The 22,696-nt window shown below is 40.3% G+C and overlaps 1 protein-coding gene across 3 annotated transcripts in view; it reads left to right on the top strand.

Moving 5' to 3' along the window:
- The window catches only part of mylka (myosin, light chain kinase a), an 80,181-nt gene that overhangs the window by 9,812 nt on the left and 47,673 nt on the right, over positions 1 to 22,696 (top strand). The window contains exons 1-8 of one of the 3 annotated variants that reach the window (XM_036566083.1): positions 3,434 to 3,524; positions 15,909 to 16,134; positions 18,015 to 18,222; positions 19,469 to 19,514; positions 19,990 to 20,155; positions 20,990 to 21,155; positions 21,384 to 21,405; positions 21,533 to 22,065. In XM_036566083.1, the coding sequence (XP_036421976.1) occupies positions 18,090 to 18,222; positions 19,469 to 19,514; positions 19,990 to 20,155; positions 20,990 to 21,155; positions 21,384 to 21,405; positions 21,533 to 22,065 (1,066 nt within the window). In that variant the 5' untranslated portion in view covers positions 3,434 to 3,524; positions 15,909 to 16,134; positions 18,015 to 18,089. Of the gene's footprint in view, positions 1 to 3,367; positions 3,525 to 15,908; positions 16,135 to 18,014; positions 18,223 to 19,468; positions 19,515 to 19,989; positions 20,156 to 20,989; positions 21,156 to 21,383; positions 21,406 to 21,532; positions 22,066 to 22,696 lie in introns of those variants that run through there. The other 2 variants (XM_036566074.1, XM_036566065.1) reach the window with 2 other exon arrangements.

Genomic DNA, 22,696 nt, shown 5'->3' with positions numbered 1-22,696 from the left:
CTCTGAAACCATGCAACAGAAAATGAGACAAAGATAGAAGAGAGAAAAAGAGTGGCGGAGAAAGAGAGAGACGGAGGAGGAAGAAGAAAAGGAAGAGTGGGCCACATCAAACACCCAGCTGTATTTACACTATCCATTGGATGTTTGGCAGACATCATTTTCCTTGCATGCATGCTGTATTCTGTTCTGCTTTATGTTGAGGTTCTACACTTTTAATCAGTGTTACCAAGAAATAATGAGGGTTTTTCAGCTTCATGCACAACACCCTTCCTGACCTCTTGACCTCCCACTGTAGAGGCTCAGCCAAAGCGAGATGCATGAACGAGCACTCCACACATGCTGGACCTGCTGACCTCAAGGAGAAGAAATGTGTGTGTGTGTGTGTGTGTGTGTGTGTGTGTGTGTGTGTGTGTGTGTCTATGTGTGTGTGTGTAAAACCACTGAGGCTCAGATCTAAATAAGTCTGCTTTTTCTTAGAGGCTATACTTTTACTTATTGACCCAAAGACCTAAGTATATACTCATAAATCACTGTTGGACTGTGCAGTTCTGATTCATGGATCAAAGACAATACAGCTTTAAGCATGGTATTAAAATATTACATTTAAAACTTTACCAATGTATTTTGTTCACATACATTGACTTGATGACAATGGGTCAGCATACAATTAAAATTAGGACCCCCCTGAAAACCTTTGCCTTTTTTTAACATATTTATAAGTATTCGGGCATTTGATCTTCATTTTAACAATATTGAGAGATGGAGGTAATATAACTTAACAAAACTGAGGAAATGTCTTTGAAAAAATATTTTTTAAATAATAATAAGTGTAATTAATAGAACTGCAACTTTCTTGTGAGCCAAAAATTAGGACAGCCCACATTTATTACTACTTAAAATGGCTAAAATTAGAATCAGGGGCACCACATTAGCTGCAAATGACTAGAACATCATTAGAGGGGATTTTGGAGGAGCCTGTCTTTTTTAAACCTCAGACATTTGGTTTGCTCTTGATTGTTGAAGTGAGTGGTGTCACCATGGTGAGATCCAGAGAGCTCTCTGAGGCCTTCAGAAAGAAGGTTGTAGATGCATATAAGCCTGGGAAGGGACTGAAAAAGATCTCAGAACAATTAGAAATGTGCCATTCCACTGTTCAGAAAATAATTTACAAGTGGAGAACATTTAAAACAACTGCCAACATGGCCAGGTCAGGCTGTCCCAGCAAGTTCAGCCCAAGAGCAGACCACAAGACGTGTAAAAAAAGTCTCCAACAATTGTAAAATGTACCATCAGAAAGAGACTGCACACATTTGATTTTCATAGGAGGTGTGCAAGGAGGAAGCCTTTGCTGTCAAAAAACATCAGGGCAAGACTAAAGTTTGCCAGAGGACACCTAGACAAAGGCCAGGACTTCTGGAATAATGTGCTTTGGACAGAGGAATCCAAAGCTAAATTATTTAGGCACAGTAACAGAAGATATGTTTGGCAAGAACCTCATACCAACTGTGAAGCATGGAGGTAGACATGTCATGGTTTGGGGCTGCTTTGCTACAGCAGGACATTGCAAGCTCTCTATCATAGAATCCATGATGAATTCTTCATTGTATTGGAGGGTGCTTGAGGAAAATGTTAAACTATCTATCCAAAAACTGGAGCTGATGCGGAGGTGGACCATGCAACATGACAATGACCCAAAACATTCCAGAAAAAACACCAAGGAATGGCTCAAAAGAAAGAAATGGAGAGTTCTAGAATGGCCAAGTCATAGCCAGATCGTAATCCTATTGAGATGCTGTGGGGTGATTTGAAATGGGCTGTGCATGCAAGAAACACCTCAACCATCACATAGCTGAAAGAATTCTGCATGGAGGACTGGCAGAAACTTTCTCCCAGTCAATGTCAGAGACTGTTAATAGCAAACGACTATTTGATATTATTTCAGCCAAAGAGGGAAATACCAGCCATCAGGGCATAGGGTGTTCAATTTTTTTTCCTCAGTATGAATTGCCATCTTATTTCATTTTTTTGTTAAATGAATGATAACAAAGCCAAATTTTCATTGTTTTTGCAAAGGTGATGCAATTACATCACCTTTGTCTATAGGTATTGTTTGAAAGAAGATCAAATATTGATATGTCCATATTTCTTAATAAAGAACTAAATATTTAATAGGGTGTCCTAATTTACATTACATGACTGTATGTAATATCTGTGATGTAGTAAAAAGGTTTGCCAGCAGTTGTTAATAAAAGTAGTGGAACAAGAAGCCAGTTTGTTGCTTGTTCTTATGTCTTGCTGAAGTAGGTAACCCAATCAGTTTTAGGTTATAGGCATAATGACAGCTGTCAAGTTTCCTCTCTAGAGGTAACTGACGGGAATTTAGATGGGGCCATATTAAGTTGGTCATTTTACGACAATTGTTTACTTTTAAAGGTACTGTTTATTTTAGATCACATTACATCAGTGTACATTTAAGTAGTTTGCTAGCAGAAACTCCAGCAGGGGTTTAAAGTTGCAACTCCTGTTACTGGCTCTCAGGATCAAGGCTCTTAACATTGTGCATATTCAGTAAGCAATGAGGTGCACATGAGCCATTTCAATTCCAGAATGAGAGTGCACAAATATGGTGTTGAACTGTGAATACATATGCATGACAAGGCTTTACTGGGTCATATGAATAACCTAAAAGACATTCTAGAGATCTGTTCATGCACTCATCATTTCACTACACTGATATCTGTAGATCATGAGACTTTTTTGCTATTTTAAATTGAAATCTTTTAGCAAAACCTGAAGCTCAGTTTAAAAAATTGGGGCCAGACTTGTTGGGACTCTTAACTTGTCATGTCACTTGTATGGAATGTTAGTTGATTCCAAATTTAAAAACAGGCTTTGGCTTATTCTCAGCTTTTAGAAGTCTTCGATAAGGTGAATATGACATGATTTACCTTATCTCTTTTTAAAAACTTGCAGACCCAATGTCCTCATTTGCAGCTCACCCTAGAAGCAGTGCAGCAGGCAACAGTTACCCAGACATGTTTTAGAGCTCTATCTCTTTGTTCTTATTTGTTTGTAGTTTCTGGTTTAATCACAAAATCAAGCGGAATAGCTGAAGCTCTGGCAGGGCAGAGAGGGAGAGAGAGAGAGATTAAACCATAAACATGGGAGTAGCTTCCTTTTTAGTAACAAAAGGAAAGAAAAGTGCTTCACAAAACATTTTAGCTATGAGCGCTGATGCAGGGGCAGACTAGAGCAAAGAGTATGAAAGATGCTGCGTTTATTAAAATGCATCTGCATGCCAATCTTTTAAAAGGATTCTGAGCCATTTAATGAGCTGTCTCACTCTTCTTTTTCTTTTGTTTGACAGAATTATGGGAGATGTGCAGCTGGTGACCAGTTCTCGCATCTCGAAGAGCAGCCTGACCATGGGGAGAGGCTCTCAGAGTAATGAAGCCCCAGCCTTTACCCTGCCTCCTCGCAATGCCCGTGTGTGTCTTGGGGGCACTGCTCGTCTTGAGGGCAAGGTACAAACAACCCATTGAACTCTGTTCTCACTAGCATTTTGTCTGTGCTTTTGAATAGTAAACATGGACATTAAGCATTGCACAGCTATGAGTACATATACAAATACATATACAAGTATATACTTGGATATACATATACTTATATATACTTGTGGCCTGTAATTGTAATAATACTTCACAAAACGACTTTCATAAACTAAAAAGTGGGATAGAATATATAACAAGTAAACTAACAGTACACCTATAGGTTCAATTTTAGTATAGTTCACAGTAGGGGTTGCACAAACACAGTCTAATCTCCTTTAGTGCTCAGCGATGATGCTTTAAGCTTCATATCACTGATCACGTGATTATGACAATAACAACATGGACGAGGCGACAGAAGACAGAAGAAGATAGAAGACAACAGGTGAGGAGCCTGGTGATTTTGGGGTCCATATCTCTAGTTTCCTGAAGGCTACCAATGCTCTACAGACCTTTGGAGTTTGGCTTTGTCACAGATTTTGTCACAGAAGTTGCTTGTTGCAAAACATTCGCTGCAACTGTGGTTTTATTCATGACTTCATCGGTGATTAGTTGACATCGACTCGATTTTCATCACATAACTGTCAACTTCAAAAACTCTTCACTTATAATGTAGTTTACAGTATAGTTGCAGTACAAAATAAAACTTAGATGTAAACTAGTTGTGTACTCATGCCTGATGCATACTACTCTCATGTGTAAAGTATACTTAAAAGTGTGCTTTTTTTAAACTAAAAACTGGGCCAACTTAGTCCCAAGAAGTATTGAAATAGTGCACTTACACATTTACCACTGGTACATTGATAGTATGATATTTACTACATAAAATATGCTTGGGAAATGTACCTGAACTTTACTTAAGTGTACATAATAAAGTTAATTTTAAGTATCCTTTTTTATTAGGGAAGGCAGGGGTGCTTAGTCCTGGTCCTGGAAATCTACCACACTGGGGAGTTCAGACCCAACACACCTGGTTTTAATATTCACATTCCGCTAAAGGCCTTCATTACCAGGATCAGGTGTGTTAGATTAGGGCTGGAGCTAAACTCTGCAGAGGGGTTGATCTCCAGGCCCAGGATTGGGCACCCTGGGTGTAGGGTGTTGTCCATCAGATAGGCTTTATGGATTGGTAAATATGAGCATATATATATCACCTTAAATTCAATATAAATATGTTAGGGGTGGGAATCTCTAGGCACCTCACGATTTGATTCGATTACGATTCAGAGGGCTGCGATGCGATTATAAAACGATTATCGATGCATCTCAATGCATCTTTTTTTCTATACATGATTTCCATTTTCCTACTGTCTGAGGACTTGGTACTTTTAAAGCTAAGTATTTGTAATGATCCATAATGCATTTATGTCCAATATCTTTTATTAGTAAAACAAATGGAAGTGATGTGGCAAGTGAACTAGAAGGCTCTCATTCACCGTTCTTTTTTGGAGACGCTGCTGCCACTCATCTGCGATAAAATGCGCTGTTATGGTGAAATAAGATCCAGTGGTAGTGGATGACCACGCTGCACGTTACAGCCGTCCTGCCCGTTTTCTTTAGAGATTTTATAACTTCGGTGCGAAGATGAAGTCGCTTCTCTTTCTAATTTTCCCGTTCCACCTTAAATGGTGCCGCATTTACCTTCGGCGCTTCAGTCAGAATTTAAGGTGAAACGGGAAAGTTCAGCAAGAAGCTGGAGAATGAGAAGCGACTTCAGCCTAGTAAAACAGCCAAAAGCTGAAAGACATTTTATAAGAAACTATTCAACTTTTGAGGAAAAGTTTTCTGGCGGAGACGGAAGAAAAGCGGCTATAGCTAAAGCTTAAAGCAGAGTAGAGTAAGTCCGCGTTTTCGTTTATATTGTTTAGTCTATACTAGGACATTAACACATACTGAGACATACTGGACATTAAATGTTGTGGCTCCCAAGGTGGTTTGATTTTTGTTGAAAGGACAAAATGTCTCTTCTTATCATTTGTGTTGTGACTCCTGACCTAACCTGGCTTTTAATGCAGAGGAAGCCGGTCGGATTTCTCGCTTATCCAGTTGTGTTTTTGTTATGTGCCGCCACGGACTCATTAAGATGAATATTTTTCGTTTTGAGTGAGATCTACCTGAAGTATATTTCCAGTCATATGTTTTAAAGTTCACCTGAGCAATTACCAACACTTACATGGTCAGCCATGATTTCCTAAATATATATATGGCTCTACTAGCCAAATTCACTCAGTCACCCATCACTATGAAGACCAGAGAATACAGCACTGATGTGCCACAAAAGGTTGTTGAGCTGCACAAATCAGGAAATGGCCGCCAGAAAATATCTAAACAGTTGCAAATGCTTGTTTCCACTATCAGATCAATCATTTAGACATTTTAAGCAACTAGAGATGTTAAGAATCTGCCAGGAAGAGGTTGTATGTCTATACTGACCACACGAACAGTGAGGAGGATGGTTCAAGTGACCAAAAAAATTTCCAAGGATCAGAGGTGGGGAATTGCACGCATCAGTTATGTCTTCCAGACTACATTTGGACACCACCTACATGTGGTTACAAATTGTTTTGGAGGGTTGCCAGAAGAAAGCCTTTACTGTCAAAGACCCTACAGTTTTTCAGACATTACTGGAACTTTCAGTAGGACTGTGTCTTCTGGTCAGATGAGACCAAAACAGAGCTTTTTGGCAACAGACACCAGAGGTGGGTTTGGTGTAGACACAAAGATAGCCATACAGGAAAGTACCACATCTCCACTGTGAAGTATGGTGCTGGATCTGTGATGTTTTGGGGCTGTTTTTCATCCAAAGGCCCTGGACAGTTTGTTCAGATATATGGTATCATGGACTTCATCAAGTAGATATTAAAGCAGATATTAAATCAAAACCTGAATGCTTCAGCCAGGAAGCTTAACCTGGGCTGTGGTTAGATCTTCCAGCAGGTCAGTGATCCAAGCACACCTCAAAATCAGCACAAAAACTGTTTATTGACCACAGAATCAAGGTTTTTACCATGGCCATGCTGCAGAGGAGTCTTCAAGTCGCCAATATCAGCCATGCTGTATCCTTCTTAATTCTACTTAGTCTAATTGTGAATCACTAACTGGGTTTGCGCTGATTCTTTGCAGTCTGCTCCTCACACTCCATGAGCAAACACAGAGGAAATTCAAATAATAATAATAATAATAATAATAATAATAAAAAACCCTACAGAATCAGCCAGTGTGTGCAGTCTGGAGCCAGAAAGAGACACACACAATGTGGGAGTTAAGTCTGTGGGATTGAAGTGTGGTGTGGGGTGGTGTAGGGTGGTGTGTGGGGGGGTGGTGGTTAGCCTTGTCTTCACTTCTCAGACATATTGTCAGGGAGCACCCAGCCTTAGACAGACTTAGTGAGCACACACTGTGGGAGATGTTGGCAGAACATGGTGCTCCAAAGCCATGAAACTTTCAGCACACCGAGCAACAGGCAATCTAGTGGGAATGCACTGTAAAACATCTCTAAAATGTCCTGAGAAGCATGTGATGCAACCTACTATAAATTCTAATAGGCTCCAAGCCACACCTTTTTATTTTTCAGATTTATTTTATTCAAACATTTTTAAATAAAATAAATACTGACATATTGTTTGTGCTGAATATAAACATTTACTCCACTGTTTTTTTACAAAACCAAGGGTATTAATTATATGCCCCCCACACATTTACACTAGATGTTAGTACATTGCTTTGAAGACTCATCGTCATCTGGACGCCCCATAAACTGGAATATCTCTTGTTGCACATGCAGTGCTGCAACCCTGCCGCACTACTGCAGTGTTCCACATGCTTTACAGCACCATGTCTAAGTACTTTACCCTGAAAGTGCAGTGGCTGCTCGTTGTCCAGGTCCTCTGTCAACACTGAGATGGCACAGAAGTGGACAGCAGGCACTTTAAGTCTTTAGAGTACAGGGGAAAAAAGGGAGAGAGCCAAGCAGAGCTAAGATGAGCAGATGTACAGAGAGGTCCTGGAAGAAGGATGTACTCTGCTTTTCAGCCTTTATTGCACTTACTTAAGGAGATGATAAGCACCAGGCTAAGTAGCTGCAAAGTACCAGCCAGAAATATGAATAATAGCCAGTACATTTGGCTGAAATACTGCTTGGTGAAAAGCTCGAAGAGAATATTAGTTAAAAGTCTTCGACACTGTATGATGCTTGCATGTATGGGTAACCATATGTCCAAAAAGTTGGTAGAGACCTGCTCATTCAAGTGTTTCTTCTAACATAAAGGGTATTAATAAGGAGTTTGTCCCCTTTGCAGCAGTAATAGCATCTACTCTTCTGGGAGGCTTTATCCTAGATGGTGGAACATTACTTTGAGGATTTGATTGCGTTCATTCACAAAAGCATTATTGAGGTCAGGTACTGATGTTGGATGAATCTTTCTGGATCACAGCTTGTCTCAAAGGTCTCAGATGGTGCTTTATCACTCCAGAGAACACAGTTCCATTGTTCCACAGCCCAATGCTAGGGAGCTTTATGCCATTCTAGCTGACACTTGGCATTGGGCATGGTGACCTTAGGCTGATGTGCAGTTGCTCCATTGTCCTATTCAGTTGGAAATGCTTTTCTTTGGAGAAAATACATTATAAGTTATGTATGTGCAATTGAATGTCTGTGTCAGCAATGGGCGCACATTTAAGTACTAAATTTACTAATTAGAAGCGGTGTCTAGGTATGCATATAATGTTGCAAAAGTCAGAGACCATTCTTAATTTTTTAAATTTCTAGTCAAAATAGTCATCAAGTACCAGTTATTCATTTCTTCATTTTTCAGTACCAAGAATAAAGCAGAAAACAAAATATACAGAAAATTACATTAGTCTCAGCAACTCAATCTATAATTTTTCAGTATTTAGTTTTTTTTTTGTTTTTTCTTTTTTGTCTTTTTCATTTTCTCAGTAACAGCTTCTTGAAAGCTATACACATTTATTAGAGCCATAGTGTTGAGTTGTCTTCTCACAGAGAGGTGAGTACTTTAAGTACTGTTTATTTATTGATGACAGATTTTGCATGGTTGTTAGGAGTCCAATTTTCTCAATATCTTATAATCATTTTTGGAAACTTCTAAAACTTTTCCTTAAGCTTTTCCCTTTCTCATGCAAGCGGATTATCTTCTGTGTCCTCAGAAATATCTCCTGAAAAATGTAGTATTGGCAGTTTTGACTGGAAATTAAATAAATGAAGGGTGGTCTCTGACTGTTGCACAGTCAAACCCTCTGTGCTGTCTTTGCTTACACCAGATCAGTACCCATGTGCATGGTAGCCAGCTGACTTTGTCTTGACCTCTGAAAGAGTGAAAACTTACTGTAACATGTCTTTTAGCCATAATTTCTCAGACTTCACTGATAATCAGGCGTCTTCAAAAATGCTGCTCACAGATGATATTATAAACTGATCATCCATGTTGGCTGTACACTCTCAGAAAAAAGGTACAAAACTGTCACTGGGGCTGTACCCCTCTTGTCACTAGGGTGGTACCCTCCATACCTTTAGTCAGGGAATATAATTGTACTGTAATCCATTGGAATTATATTATGTATACAATTTTAAAAGATGTATTGACTCCACACACTCTTTGTCCCTAGGTTTTTTAATTTATTGTTCTATTTTAAAACATAAGATTATAAAAGGTACATTTCCACAGGGGAAAAATGTATTTAATGTACACAACTGAACCATACTGTTGTACCTTTCAGGGTACATTTACTCGCTCCCGAGTGGCGCAACCGTCTAAGCGTTGGCCCTATCATCAGGAGATCGCGAGTTCGATCCCTGGTGGTGCTACAGCCGTCCGTAGCCGGGAGTCCGAGAGAGCACAATTGGCCTCTCTCTGGGTGGGTGGGATGGCCCCTCCCTCTCCCCCCATCACTCAGCGCGATGCTAGTCAGCGCAGGCGTCTGTTAGCTGACGTAACAGATCTGGCGCTTTCCTCCGAGCGCGTTCGGCTGTCCAGTGACGTTGCGTGAGCGGCAGCTCGAAAAGAAAGCGGTGGCTGGCTTCACAGGTCTCGGAGGAAGCCTGTGTTAGCTTTCACCCTCCTAGCGTTGATAGCATCGTGTGATTGGGGGAGTCCTAAGTAGCGGGGTGGAATTGGCTACGACTAAATTGGGGAGAAAATTGTACCTTGATGAACAAAAAATACCTGCATAGTACCTTCATTTCTAACAGTGTATTATGAGCAGTTTTCATGCTCAGTGTTGATGCTCAACTCTTACTTTTGTAACATTGAGTCTGTAACACTGGCCACAGAGGCGTCAAGTTATAAAAAAGGGCCCAAATGTTATTTTACAGCCACTTGAAGTTCTCTGGGGGTTATATATAATTGCTTAGTGTTCTCTGTGCGTGAAAATGGTGCTTCATATTGACGCCCTATACTGCAGTGTCTTTCCCTTCTGTTTTATATGTAAGTCTTCCATCATACAGAAAAAGCCCTACTGTAAACAGAAGTACAGCTGCAGCAGAGCAATTCAATTCATAACTGTTGTCTGGAGAGTGGAAAGTTGGAGAGGACATTAGGCAGACATACTGTTGCTGGGATAGTCTTCTGTTTTGGCCCATTAGCAGTTCGGATAAATCCAGTATCATTTTCAGGTTTAGAATGCAAACCGTGTCTGCGTCTGTTCCCTACTGACAATCTCAGGCTATAAATTCGACCAAAAACAACATTGAAAAATCCAGAGGCTTCATTAAAAAAAAGTTCTCCTGCTCCTGCTGTTGTGGAGTTGTGCAGTAGTATAGACTATAGAGGACTTCAATGCCCAACGGTACCATTCCCTTGCTTGAGTTCCTATGTGATCAGTCAGCTTGACACTTGCTGTGGAAAATCACAGCATTGCTCAATCTTACATCAGTGCTGAGTAGCTGTAGCATTTGTTTCCTACTGCAGTCTAAAGCCTCATCCAAACGATAGCAGATTTCTGTGTGGTCACTACTGACGTGGACAATAACTAATGAAAATGTGCTGAGAGTAGGTTTATCAGTAAGCGGTTTGTAATGTTGTTTGTGTGCGCATAGTGTAGGCTAATATAGGCCTAGTAAACAGGGTTAGCATAGCCGTTGCTTCTGCTAGTCCCTCTGAAAGACAGGTCTGAGAATGAGCTCTGATAGGGATTAAAATACCTTCGTCTTGTGACTCTCTGTTTCCTGCTGTACTCCTGTTTTTATTTTTCTTTCTCAGATGTTTCAGAGTCATCGAGCATGTTTGCTTTGATGATCAGAGAAAGGGCAGATATTTGTGATGTTTTTGAGGGGAGATGTTTTTGGATTGAAATGGAATTATCTGCACTGTTAATGCAGAAGAAAGGTTCATGACGAGGAATGTTCAGAATGAATAGTTTCTGTTTGTGATTGTGCTGCTGCAGGACAGTTGTGGAAAGAAGAATTTAAGAGGGAGAATTCCAATTAGTGAAACAATTTTATTTCAAACGTAAAAAAATGAAAAAACTGGTAAAGGATATTGATTTTAATGTTTATTTTGTAAAATAAACCATTCATTTTCTTTATAATAATTCAGATTGCACACATGGGCTAGACCTTTTGAGTATCACTAAAAGAAATTAAACCCACTGGTGAACCCACACAAGTGGGATTTTGCATATGGTTACTTTTGGAGATTTCAAAATGGTATGTAAAACAATTATTTTCTAGGCAGTAGGAACAGCAGAGTAGTGCTTCAGCAAACCAGAAAATTCCAAATCAAAGCAGGCCCCAAACTAGCCAACGTTTAGGCATTTTGCACATTGCAAAGTCATTTGATGGCAAACATTTGGATTTGTTCTATAGCGGTCACATTACCTGATGGATTACCACTGCCATAAACACTAGAGCTTAACCTGTGTCACAGTTCATACAACTACGCTTGTGGAGATGGCTTGGGCAGTGAGGGAATGTTGTTTGATTTTGCACATGCCATGTGTGATAACCCTTGGTTTAAAGGTGGGGGTGGACATAGGAGCCAGAGTAACATAGGCAGAGCTGATGCTTTTAATGGAGGAAAGGGTAAGAAAGAAACAAAACTTTTAGGTATTGGCCTATCAGTCAGTTCTTAGCTTTGTGTCTTCTATCTGCCTCCAACCACCTACCAAAAAACAGCACACAAGTAGGCTGTCAGCAAACAACACAAAGTTGAAAAGCACAGCCTAATTACTCACTGGTTAACTGTGACTAGCTTTCCACCCTTGCAGGTGATGCTAGACCCTGCTAACACACCATGTATTGATAACAGTTAACATAATGGACTATATTTAACATGAATGAGCACTAAGAAACTGTTTATACAGTATTGCATTAACATGTATTTTGTGATTGTGTCTGAATAAGCCAGATTTTCTTTACACTCTCTAAAATACATCCCCAGTGTAACCAGATGATATCCGTTCATGCTTTTGCACTGATTGTACCATATAAAAACCATATCAACACATAAATTTTTTCTGTTTTACTTTTGTTTACTCTTTTCTACATTATTACATAAGTGGATAAGCTTGGCCTGGGCACCTTCATCAGTCTGGTGTGCATGAAGATTCATGGTTTGAGGCTTCCATATTCTCCATCTTTTGTTTCATTGTTTATTCTCTTACCTGATAGTCAGCGACGGGCAGACTCATTTCCACTCACATAATTGTATATGGACACCAAAAACGCTTTCTGTTTACACTTGTGATAAATGTGGTCAAGATCAGTCTCTGGCCACCTCCGAATATGGTTTAAGTGAGCCGACTGTAATCTGCTTGCATTGTGCCTTGGGGGTGTTTACACCTGGCTTTTCATGAGCTCAGCTGAATTTTGAACATGATCTGATAACCGAATTAGATGTAAACCGACCCAAAGACTTGGTCCTCTTTTGAATGGATGTGCAAATGTGATATTTTCTGTGTTTGCAAAGGATTAATTTCTTCTAACATATGTGACAGGATTGTCATATTATACAGCCCTGCTTAAGAGCTTCCCCAACATCTGTAAACTGAAACATCAGACACAAACGCACACAGAGCTCTTCTTTGTCTGATTTATGAAGGATAGTGAAAACGAGGGCAGGGCACTGGAAGTGTGGAGGAGTTGCACTGTTCCCACAGGAGCTAAGGGTGTTGGAGAACATGCTACACTGCGATCTAGCACTTTCTGGCAACATCAATCATCATACACACAGGCACACACAAACACATGTTGGGGTAGAAAGAGAGGAAGCAAGCGCCTGGGAGGGAAGACGAAGAAAGATGAAAGAGAGAAAAAGGAAGTGAAAGAATCTGTTAACAACTAAGTTGGAATTGTTACTTGTTTTAAAAATCAAACTTTAAACTCTACAAGACACCAAATGAGACGCATCCCAAGGAGCAGGGAGTCCAACTATGAGAAAGCAGCAGCTTAGCTATAAAACTCCCATCCTTCCCAGAGAGCGCAGTAAGCTACAGCACAGTGTGCATCTCTCACAACTGGAAAACGTTACAGTAGCGTTTGTTTGTCAGGCTTTTGCCTTGGAGAGAGTGCTCTGGCATTGAACTTAGACAATCTCCACATGTTTTTTATTTCATTCAGGGTGCCTGGTGCCCGTTTGACAACAATGCCCGATTGTCCGAGCTCTTCACCATACAGCGTTTATGTTCGCAGCCCAATTCTCAGATTACGGCATCAGGGGCAAACAATATTAGAAAGGCAGTTAAAATGCATCTCAGGTGTTCCAGGCTTTAATGCTACATGGCCATTCCCTTCACTTCCATACTCGAGGGTCATGTTTTCAATATGAGAGAATGCTTCTGTGAGAACAAGGAATCTACTCAGCATGGAGGCATGTGAGCTTTTCTCTTCATTTGTCCTCCTCTTTTTCCTCTCCTCTCCCCTATTTATTTGCTCCAGGTCAGCTAAAGGCAGGCTGTGCTGGGTTATATAATATACTTCTGGTATGGGGAGTATAAATGAAAGTGTGGGTGAGGTATGCTGTTTGAAAAACCTGACAGGACGGGAGCTTATTGGAAGCATATGTGAGAGATCGCTGCTGTCTAGTTTTTCCTCTCCTCTCTTCTCCTCTGTCTCCATTCTTTTTGCTCCTTAATCTAGAATATGAATGAAGCTGACCAAAATGAAAAAATCTGCCACACTGTTTAGTGTTTGCGTTTGGTGTGACTATAACTTCTCCTTGCAGAAGACCTCTGTCTTGGGATTACCAGGCAGAGCTCTGTCTTCGCCAGGTGTTGACAGCAAAAGCGATGCCAGGAAAAAAGTGACGACGCAAAGGAGAACATCAGGTTCAGTTCACTGATTTAAGCAGCTGTCAGATATTCCAGATATTCAGGAAGGGTAGCTGTAGATGTAAGCTGATTTTTTTCACCTGTTGAGCTGTTCTCACATTGGCAGTGTGAAATCTATAAAAGGTATCTGAGAGAGGCGAAATTCATGATAGGATATATGGCCACAAAGTAGCTAGTGTAATATTATGGCTTGTTTCTTTTTGATAGGATGAACGTTATGTTAGGAGAGCCCCATATTCAGTAGTTATCCAACAGAATTACTTACTGGGCACCATGCATGCTTCAGTTCACTACCGATGTCCATAAAACAATTAAAGAAAGATTGAAAAAAATGTCAAGGAATGGTGATCAGGGGTAGTCGGATGAAATGTGCACTGATCACATGGGCCATCAAGCCAGTGACTCCATTCATACATCCATCTTCTAAGCCGCTTATCCTTCTGGGTCGCAGAGGGTGCTGTAGCCTATGCCAGCGTTCATCGGGCGGAAGGCAGGAAACACTCTGGACAGGTCACCAGTCCATCACAGGGCAGGCAGCGAAACCTGGGGCCAAAATTAAGACGCTGTAGAAACAAAGAAACATTTTTATTATATATACACGTTATTTACATTTAAATGGAGCCATGGCTGTTAAGACATACAAGCCTCCATATGGTGTACAGGTCCAATACTACTGTGGCGTCTGCCATAAGCTGTGCTGCCTTTGGAGAGCTTGTGGGGTGTGACTGTGCAAAGTGGCTCTTGGGAGGTGCAATGCTCCCAGTAGAAGAAAGACATTTGTTGTAGCTGTTGTTGTTGTGTGTTAATGTGTTGCATTTGTGTTGTTAAATTGTGTCCATGGAGGGTGGGCTTTGTATGTGAGGTTCTTTCTCTACATGCGTCGTGTCTTCCTCCTTCCCAGCTTTGTGTGGGGTTGTGCCGTGCTGGGCTTTACTAGCCTTTGTAAGGACTCGCTGTTTAGTGCCGTTAAAAATAAAAGAGCATTTGTCCATATGCGTAATGTTTTCTGTGTCTTATTAAATCATGTTGTATAAACCAACAAAAACACTTGATTTTTATTCTTTTTTCTACTAGTATTTTTTTGCAGCATCAAATGTTTACTATCTCCCTTCTCCACTGAGGGAGGAGCAGGAGAGCTAAATATCTATTATATAGTATAAACATTTTGATTGTCTTGTTTTCCATAGGACTGAGTTCAGTGCAAGCATATGACATCATCACAATGTGACAATGGCTACCTACTAAGCAGTACAAGTAGTTGTTTTGTTATTAATGGTAGATCATTTTGACTGTGTGAAAATCCAACTGGTCTGATGATTTGTTAAAAAGGAAAGAAATCTCCAAAAAAGTGGCCAACTAGGCTAAAGAGTGCATTTTTTTTGTGGCTGAAATATGAAATGTTTTGGGAAGGGGCACTGGGCAGTAGACAATGTCGACCCCTGGATTTAATAGAAGATGTAACGTGAAGCACTGTTCACAGCTTTGCCTAAAATGTGCAAACTGATTTTAACTTTCCTCTTTGAAAAATGCCCTTTCAGCTCTACAAAATCATGCGTCTACGCTCGTGCTCATTCTGTGTTACATGAGAGACATTTGAAACTTTTCTGAAGTGGGTTGTCCGAACATTCCCTGGCATGAATTTTGAGCAGTAGTGCAGAGGCCTAATTAAAGGACAAGAAAACAGGCGATTTTAATTGGAGCCGTTCATAAAAGCATCAGGAAATAAAATATTAGTTTGTTCAAATGAAAAGAGGTTGAAATTCTTTTGCTGTTATGCATTTTTATTAAATTAGGGTTTCGTTTTTTACAGATTTTATTGGCTTTAAATGCTAGCTTCACATAAATCTCAGCGGTGAGCGTTTTGTACCAGACGTTCTTTGTATGGCCTGGGTGAGTTGCTTCTCTTTGGCCTCCTTTGCAAGTGCATTCTCTCTCTTTGGTCAGCAATAACAATAGTTTCATGTCTGCTGTCTCCCTTGCTGAGGCCGTTGCCTTACTTCTGTCTGGTTGTGTGAGAGAAAAAGGGAAAAAAGGAAAGTCTTTATGTAAACAACCCTATGTTTTTCTTTCACTCAGCATCGGATCTGAGTGCTGCTGGATTCTTGAGGTAGAGCGCTTGACCACAGTCTCTGACTCAAGACTTGGGTCTGAGCTGAGTCCGGAGGAGAGAGAGAGAGAAGAGAGAGACCTGCAGCCAGCACGCTGAGGAAATACCACTGCTGCTTTGCTTTAATAAAGACTTCAGAGCTAATATTGCTATTTTTGGGCAAATCCAAGGAGGACTGGTGCCTATCTCTGTGAGGTAATGGTTGATTCGCTCCGAAAGAGGGCACTCTGAATGCTGTTGTGTGAGTAAGAGAAAAGAAAGTTTTACTTTGTTTCACAGTGGTTGTTCTTTTTTTTCCTTTCATTTTAAACTTTTTGAGGAATTTTGAGGCCATCTGGAGTCAATCTGTTGTCTACAAACTGTCGAGCCATATTAATTTGTATTTTCGATCTGAAATCTGTAGCAGCTGCAGTGGTTAGTAGCTCTTTCTGTCTTTTGTTTCAGTCACTTATTTGAAGTAAGGCTGCATACTGTGGGCTTTTAAGAGGAGTAAAGCACTATTTCTGCTCCCATGCCTTTATCATGGTTCTTTTCCGAAATACAATGTTGCTCTGACACACAGCAGTGCTGGATGAAGAACCTTTGTGGAGAAGCACAGTTGAGAAAAGACAGAAAAGACACAGAAAAGAGGAGAGGCAAAGAAAGAAAATGCATCTCTGCCTCTTGATAATAGATGTTCAGGGTTCTGGGATACATGCAAGAATGAGATCAGGGATGTGTTTCAGGGCTAATGCAAACTGCTTCCATCTCCAAAAAACTCAAATTAAATGCACAGATTTGTACACAGTAGTGAATCGTAGGATGCAACAGTGCTGGCAGCTTTTGTTATTATGTCTTACTAATCCATTTGATAGCAGAAATGGGAAGAAATGATGGGCAGAGCCATGAATTAACGGAACGGCAGAAGATTTCTATTGGAATTCTAAGCATTAACTGGCATATTGAGGGATCACCAGGAAATTAAACGGCACAGGATAGTGAAATGAAGGGAAAATCAAAGACTGTGCTGATGGGAACAGATTTAGAGACCAGATCTCTCACCGCCTTCAGCATGCACACAGGAATCAGGAAAGTGAGTGGGAAATGGAGGGGGAAAAGTCTCCCTCGGTGAGCGTGCTGCTGTTGATAATCAGTAACTCGGTGGTTAATGATGAAGGCTGCTCTTATCATCACTATCAGAGTGGAACTGAGCCTGTGTTCAGTGCTCAGGGCCACTGTGGTCTGAGGGCTGATTATGTTTTCAGTAGTGCTGTCTTGCCACCCTGTTTTAATTATGGTGTACAGATTCAGGCTGTTTCACACACCCAGCAGCTTCCTGTGGTTAAGCAGTTACAAGACTAAGACAGGAAACCCATCTTTTGTTGTTACAGTAAATGACATTGTGATAGCCACTTTTTAAAATCAGATCTAGTTTATGTATGAACACTCCTATAATTCATAGACACTCGTATAGTGTGTGTTGCCTGGAGCTGCGTGTCCATTTGTGCTGTGTTTCCTAGTATCAACGCTGAATGCTAAATAAATGACAACAAAAAATGTCCAAAAAGCATGTTTGAAAAATCAGTGGTTCAAATATTGTCACATTTCACTACTCAACCAAATGAAGAGGCATTCCATGTAGTAAAAGACACCACTCATTAAGCTGCTGTTTTCATAGATGAGTGGAAATTAGCTAGCTAGCAGTCTGAGTTAGCCGAACACCTCTTTCCTAGATATTATCTAGGCAGCCGCTAACTTTTTCATCTGAATGACAACAAAAGCAGGAGCAAGAAAATGGACAAAAACACTAAATTGTAGTCACTGTTTATTCCATACAGTGTTTTGGACCCATTACTTCCACTTCTATGAACATGTGCATTTCTTGCATTTTTTATTTTTTCAGACCCTAGATTTCCTACACCTGACATGGACTTCAATAAATAAAAAATACAAAAAAACAAGATAATGCACAAACAAAAACTACATATTTGTGGGGCCTCTGGTGGCTCGAGGGCCTAAGCGACTGTGTTTAGCAATTATAGCAAGAAACTGCCCTGGCTGCGTGTTCTGACTTCTCTTTGTCTGTACTTTTGAAGGTGCGTGGAAGTCCAGAACCTCAAGTGTGTTGGTTTAGAAATGGAAAAGCTGTGATCGCCGGAGGCCGGTTCTCCATGGAACAGAGCGCACGTGGAACATTTAGCCTGATGGTTGAAGGAGTCCAGGAAGAAGATGCAGGGCGATACACCTGTGAGGCTGTCAATGATGCAGGCAGTCGACAGGTTACTGTGGAGATAATTGTTGAAGGTACTTTGTCTTAACTGAGTTTTATAAGAAATTAAATAAATCTGGGTCATGTCCAGCTCCTGATGCTGTCTAGATTTAGATATAGCACAGAAAAAAGCTTTTTTAAAGGTTGTTCCAGCTTTCTAGAGACTAGCAGTGCTGCCCTGCATTTTCTTTTTTGTTTGCCATGTTTTAGAAATTCCACTCCTGATTCACTGTGATCTTTTAACACCGTTAAAACTAAAATTGTACATTCACCACCTTGAAAGAAAAGGTTGGAGCTAGGTGATGCTTTGTGAGCTGATGTGTGTGATCTTTGTTTTGGCTGAATAACTTTCATACCACAGAGAAATCCCTGAGTGTCGTCCAATGGTCCAAGCACAGCTTGGCTAACGAACTCCCACACTAAAAGAGGGAGAGACTGTGTTGGCAGACGTCCCGAGCTTTATTCATTTAGCCTGACTAAAGCAGGGCCTGATGACAGAACACATTTTATCCTTCACAAATCTGTTACCTTGATACATGAACTATACACAATATTGAATAAGCAGCAGGGCATCTCAGCAAATTGTGACAAAATTGCCTTAACAGACATTGATATTTGAAAATGTAAATGCAGATGTTTGGATTTTAACATAACCACCAAGTGGAATTCAGTTAATGCATTTAATTCCAACTTCACTACTCTTTGTCATTCAGCATAGCAACTTAACGTGCACCCTCAGCTCTTAAAGCTCATGATTACGGCAGGACATTGTTGAAAGCCAGAAGCATATTTGCAAAACCAACATTTCTGCCTGTTCTCATTGAGGACTCAAAGCGTTTCTTTTCCTGTGGTGAGGCTGCACTGGCCCTGTCCTCCTGTATGTGCTCACATTCCTGTGCAAATACTCCAGCAGCTGTGTCTGAGTATTTCCGCTGCCGCGATGCTGCTCATACTGACTTTACATTAGGCATGAAATAGCTGCTTGGCACTCCAGTTTACATCCCAACTTAGCGTAAGCACTGGGTGCAGGTCTACATCTGCACTGATTTATACCATCATAAACATTCACCAAAACACCTCAAGCTTCCTGAAACTGAAGCAGAAACATATGGGGTAACGCATGCATTCTGCCACTGGTGGCATAAACAGTGTGTGAGGTCATGTTTGAGGAGAGCGAGAGAGACTTCCACACAGCTGAGATGTGTTTGTGTGTGTTTTGTTTTATGTTGTACTAATGTGCCCTTGTTTGTTGTGCATTCATGTTTTTCGTCCATCACACAGACAATGCAGTGAAGAAATACAACCTGTCCTCTTCCAGTAAAACAGGGTAAGCGTTCTGTTTTCTGAGTTTACTGTGAGCATGTTTCACTGGCAATCTTAAAACCTTTGAGCTTTGAGATCAAAAGATCCAAAGTTTTGTTGCGTTATATTGAGTTTCAGCATTTTGCAATAATCTGTTTTCCTTGCATGGAAAATTTATCCCATTACATTCTTCATGAGAACATTCGTAGCTTAGGAGAGCAGGCCAAAAGCAAGTTAAAAGAAACAGTTCCTTCAGTGTGTCAACATATCAGTTATTCATGTAAGTTATTCAGGTAGTTCCTAAAAAGGAATTTTGATAAATGTCAATGGCACTGACCTGACGTAAAGATGTTGATCAGCTGTCAAATCTGAAGACACCTTAGAAGCCACTGCTGTCATTCTGATGGCTATATAAAGAGTTTTCTCATACGGAAAAAATATTTTTTGATAATACTAGGGTTGCACTGTGTTCACTCTTGGTTTGTATCCTGTATTCTAAGGGGTCGCTTAGGGCTCCCTGCAGTGGAGAACAGACCGAGTATCTGGGGTGAAAGCCCCCCAAAGTTTGTGACCAAACCTTCACGCCTCTACCTGAAAATAGGGCAGACGGGCAAGTTCTCTGTGAAGATCACAGGACGTCCCCAGCCTCAGGTCCAGTGGTTTAAGGTAGGACAATGCAATAAAAGATATGCCTGAAAAATATAAATTCACGTTCATACAATGTTATGTTATTTAGCCAGCAAAACACTTTTGGTGAAAAAAGTTTGCTTCTTTCGTTTGACATTGGAATTACAAGGCTAATATAGCTAAAATGCAGCAGAATCTTATGCCCACCAAACTGCATCAGGCTTGTTTAATAAAATCAAATTGACTATAATTTCTGACGCTGTTCTGACACAAATTAATATATATATAAAATGGATAAAAGTACATAACAGAGCTAAAACAGTAGTCGCAGCCATTTATTTGCTCCACTAAAGAACCATGTTTAAAAAGAGATTGTTTCTAGAACCTTTACATTATGTGAAAGATCTTAAAAAAAAAAAAAGGTTCTTCACATTCACACATCTGATTTACAAAAACAGTTTTTCAAGGAAACATTCACTGAGAGGTTCTTTAGGAAAACAAAAATGTTTTTCCATGGGATTGTACAATGTACCCTCTTTAGCATGTTTACAGGCACTAGTATGTGATACACTGTCAGAAACCTTAATTAACAACCGGACATGGTTCGAAAAACAAGAAATAAAGTTTATACAATCCTAATCTGTTGGGGTAAACACTTCCATTGTCAGCTATGTTACCGTTGCAACTCCACTGCAAGACTTTGGACACCAAACACATCTTGACTAGTTTAGTACATTTGGAGGGAAAGGGGGACATTTATTTATTTATTTTCTTCACTTTTTTCACATTAAAGTGCACATTATCAGCTTTACTGTATATTAGAGAGATAAACATATATGAAGAGTTGTTTACTCTCTGTTTTGACTTTTTAAGGGTGATGAGGAGCTCCAGAGTTCAGATCACTACAACATGTTTGAAAGGTCCGGGCTGCACTTCCTGGAGATCCGCTGTGCATGTGCAGAGGATGCTGGCATATACACCTGCCTACTGGCCAACAGCGCGGGTAAAGCCTCTGCTACGGCAGAGGTCACAGTTCAAGGTAGAAAACATTTCTGAACCTATGACTTTCACTACAAAACACATCAATATGGCATCAATATGGCATTGAGATATCAAATGTTGTAAAGACAACTGAGCCAGGCTGCAACTTTGGTAATATTTTTGATTTTCCTTTTGCTATAATATTACTGTACTTACTGAATGTACTGTGATTTACTGTATTAACCTCTTTTTGGTAAATGTGACTATATTTCTGGTTTTTTTTTAGGTTCAGACACAGAAGAAGGCATGTAAGTACATTGAAAAAGTGATATTTGATTTTGATCCTTTTAAAGTTGCTAAGCACAGTATTTCAAAATTCCTTAGACTGGACTGTTTTTGCAAATCTCCTTCCAACATCTTATCTTTCTCAACCAGAACCAAATCTTCACCTCAGGATCTCCCAAAGGGGGCTGCTTCACCTGCCATCAAACACTCCAGCAACGGCCTTATCAATGACCAAAGACCTGCCAGCACTTCGGCATGGACTGTAACCATGGACACACACACTACAGTGACCACCACCACAACAGCCAAAGAAAGCCTGGCAATCAGGCCAGAGGTACGTGAAAGCACTGTGACGTCAGCACCGCAGCCCACTGATGAAGCCAAAGATGAGGTGTCAGCAATAGGTCAACAGAGGTCAGTCAGCTCCATGACCTTTAGGAGTCAACAGACCAAGAAGAGCAGTTTTGATTCCAGCAGCAGAGGAACAGAGCAAGATGTGGAAGCAGAAGCAAATAGATCTCCAGTGAGAAGCCCAGTGCCTGCAGTGATGGAGTCTAGCAGGGAGGCCCGCAGGCTGGCCAGAGAGAGTCGGCTCGAGGCCCTGGCAGCCCCACCCAGCTTTGACTCCCAGCCTCAAAGCCAGGAAGTCACAGAGGGAGCTGAAGTCATATTCAAATGCCAAGGTATGTCGACCTAATATTGGATAATAAAGGAGCAGTTTGGCACAAAAAATCTAATGTACCCAATTTTCCCTTCCAAACCACAGTCTGCTTCTTTAGTTTTGCACTGTGGCTAACAAGGAATAGAAGTGTATAGCAGTCCAATCAGCATGTCTGAATCACACAGCTGCTTCAAATTGCATTGAGTTGTTAAGTAATCTCAAATAGACTTGTGTGACATTGTATCACAAACAGTTATCTATAAAAAGTATGGGCAAAATTCAGGCATCAGGATGGCTGCTACTACCATTTATATAGACGCAATGGACTTTTTCCATCTATTTCATCCATGTCATATACTGTTAGAAACCTATGGAAGCCCAGGCAGAGGAAAAAAAAAAACCTATGTTGTGTGTTTTAATGTTGTTGTTTTTTTTTTCCTGCTGTCAAAATATTGACTTAGTATTTCAAAAAATGTCTTTCTTGAAATATTGATGTGTATCAAAATAAATACTTCTTTTTTAAATGTATTACTTTACTAGCTCTATATAATGATTTATTTCTTGAAATTTTGAGAGACTGTGTAGAAATAATGAGTTATTTAAAGTAATTATTTTGGATCATGACATATTCAGTCATTCTTTTGACATAGTAA

The sequence above is a fragment of the Colossoma macropomum genome, unplaced genomic scaffold, assembly GCF_904425465.1.
Source record: "Colossoma macropomum unplaced genomic scaffold, Colossoma_macropomum, whole genome shotgun sequence".
NCBI lineage: Eukaryota > Metazoa > Chordata > Actinopteri > Characiformes > Serrasalmidae > Colossoma > Colossoma macropomum.
Note: the sequence above shows the minus strand (reverse complement) of the source record. Positions and strands in the feature narration are given on the sequence as shown.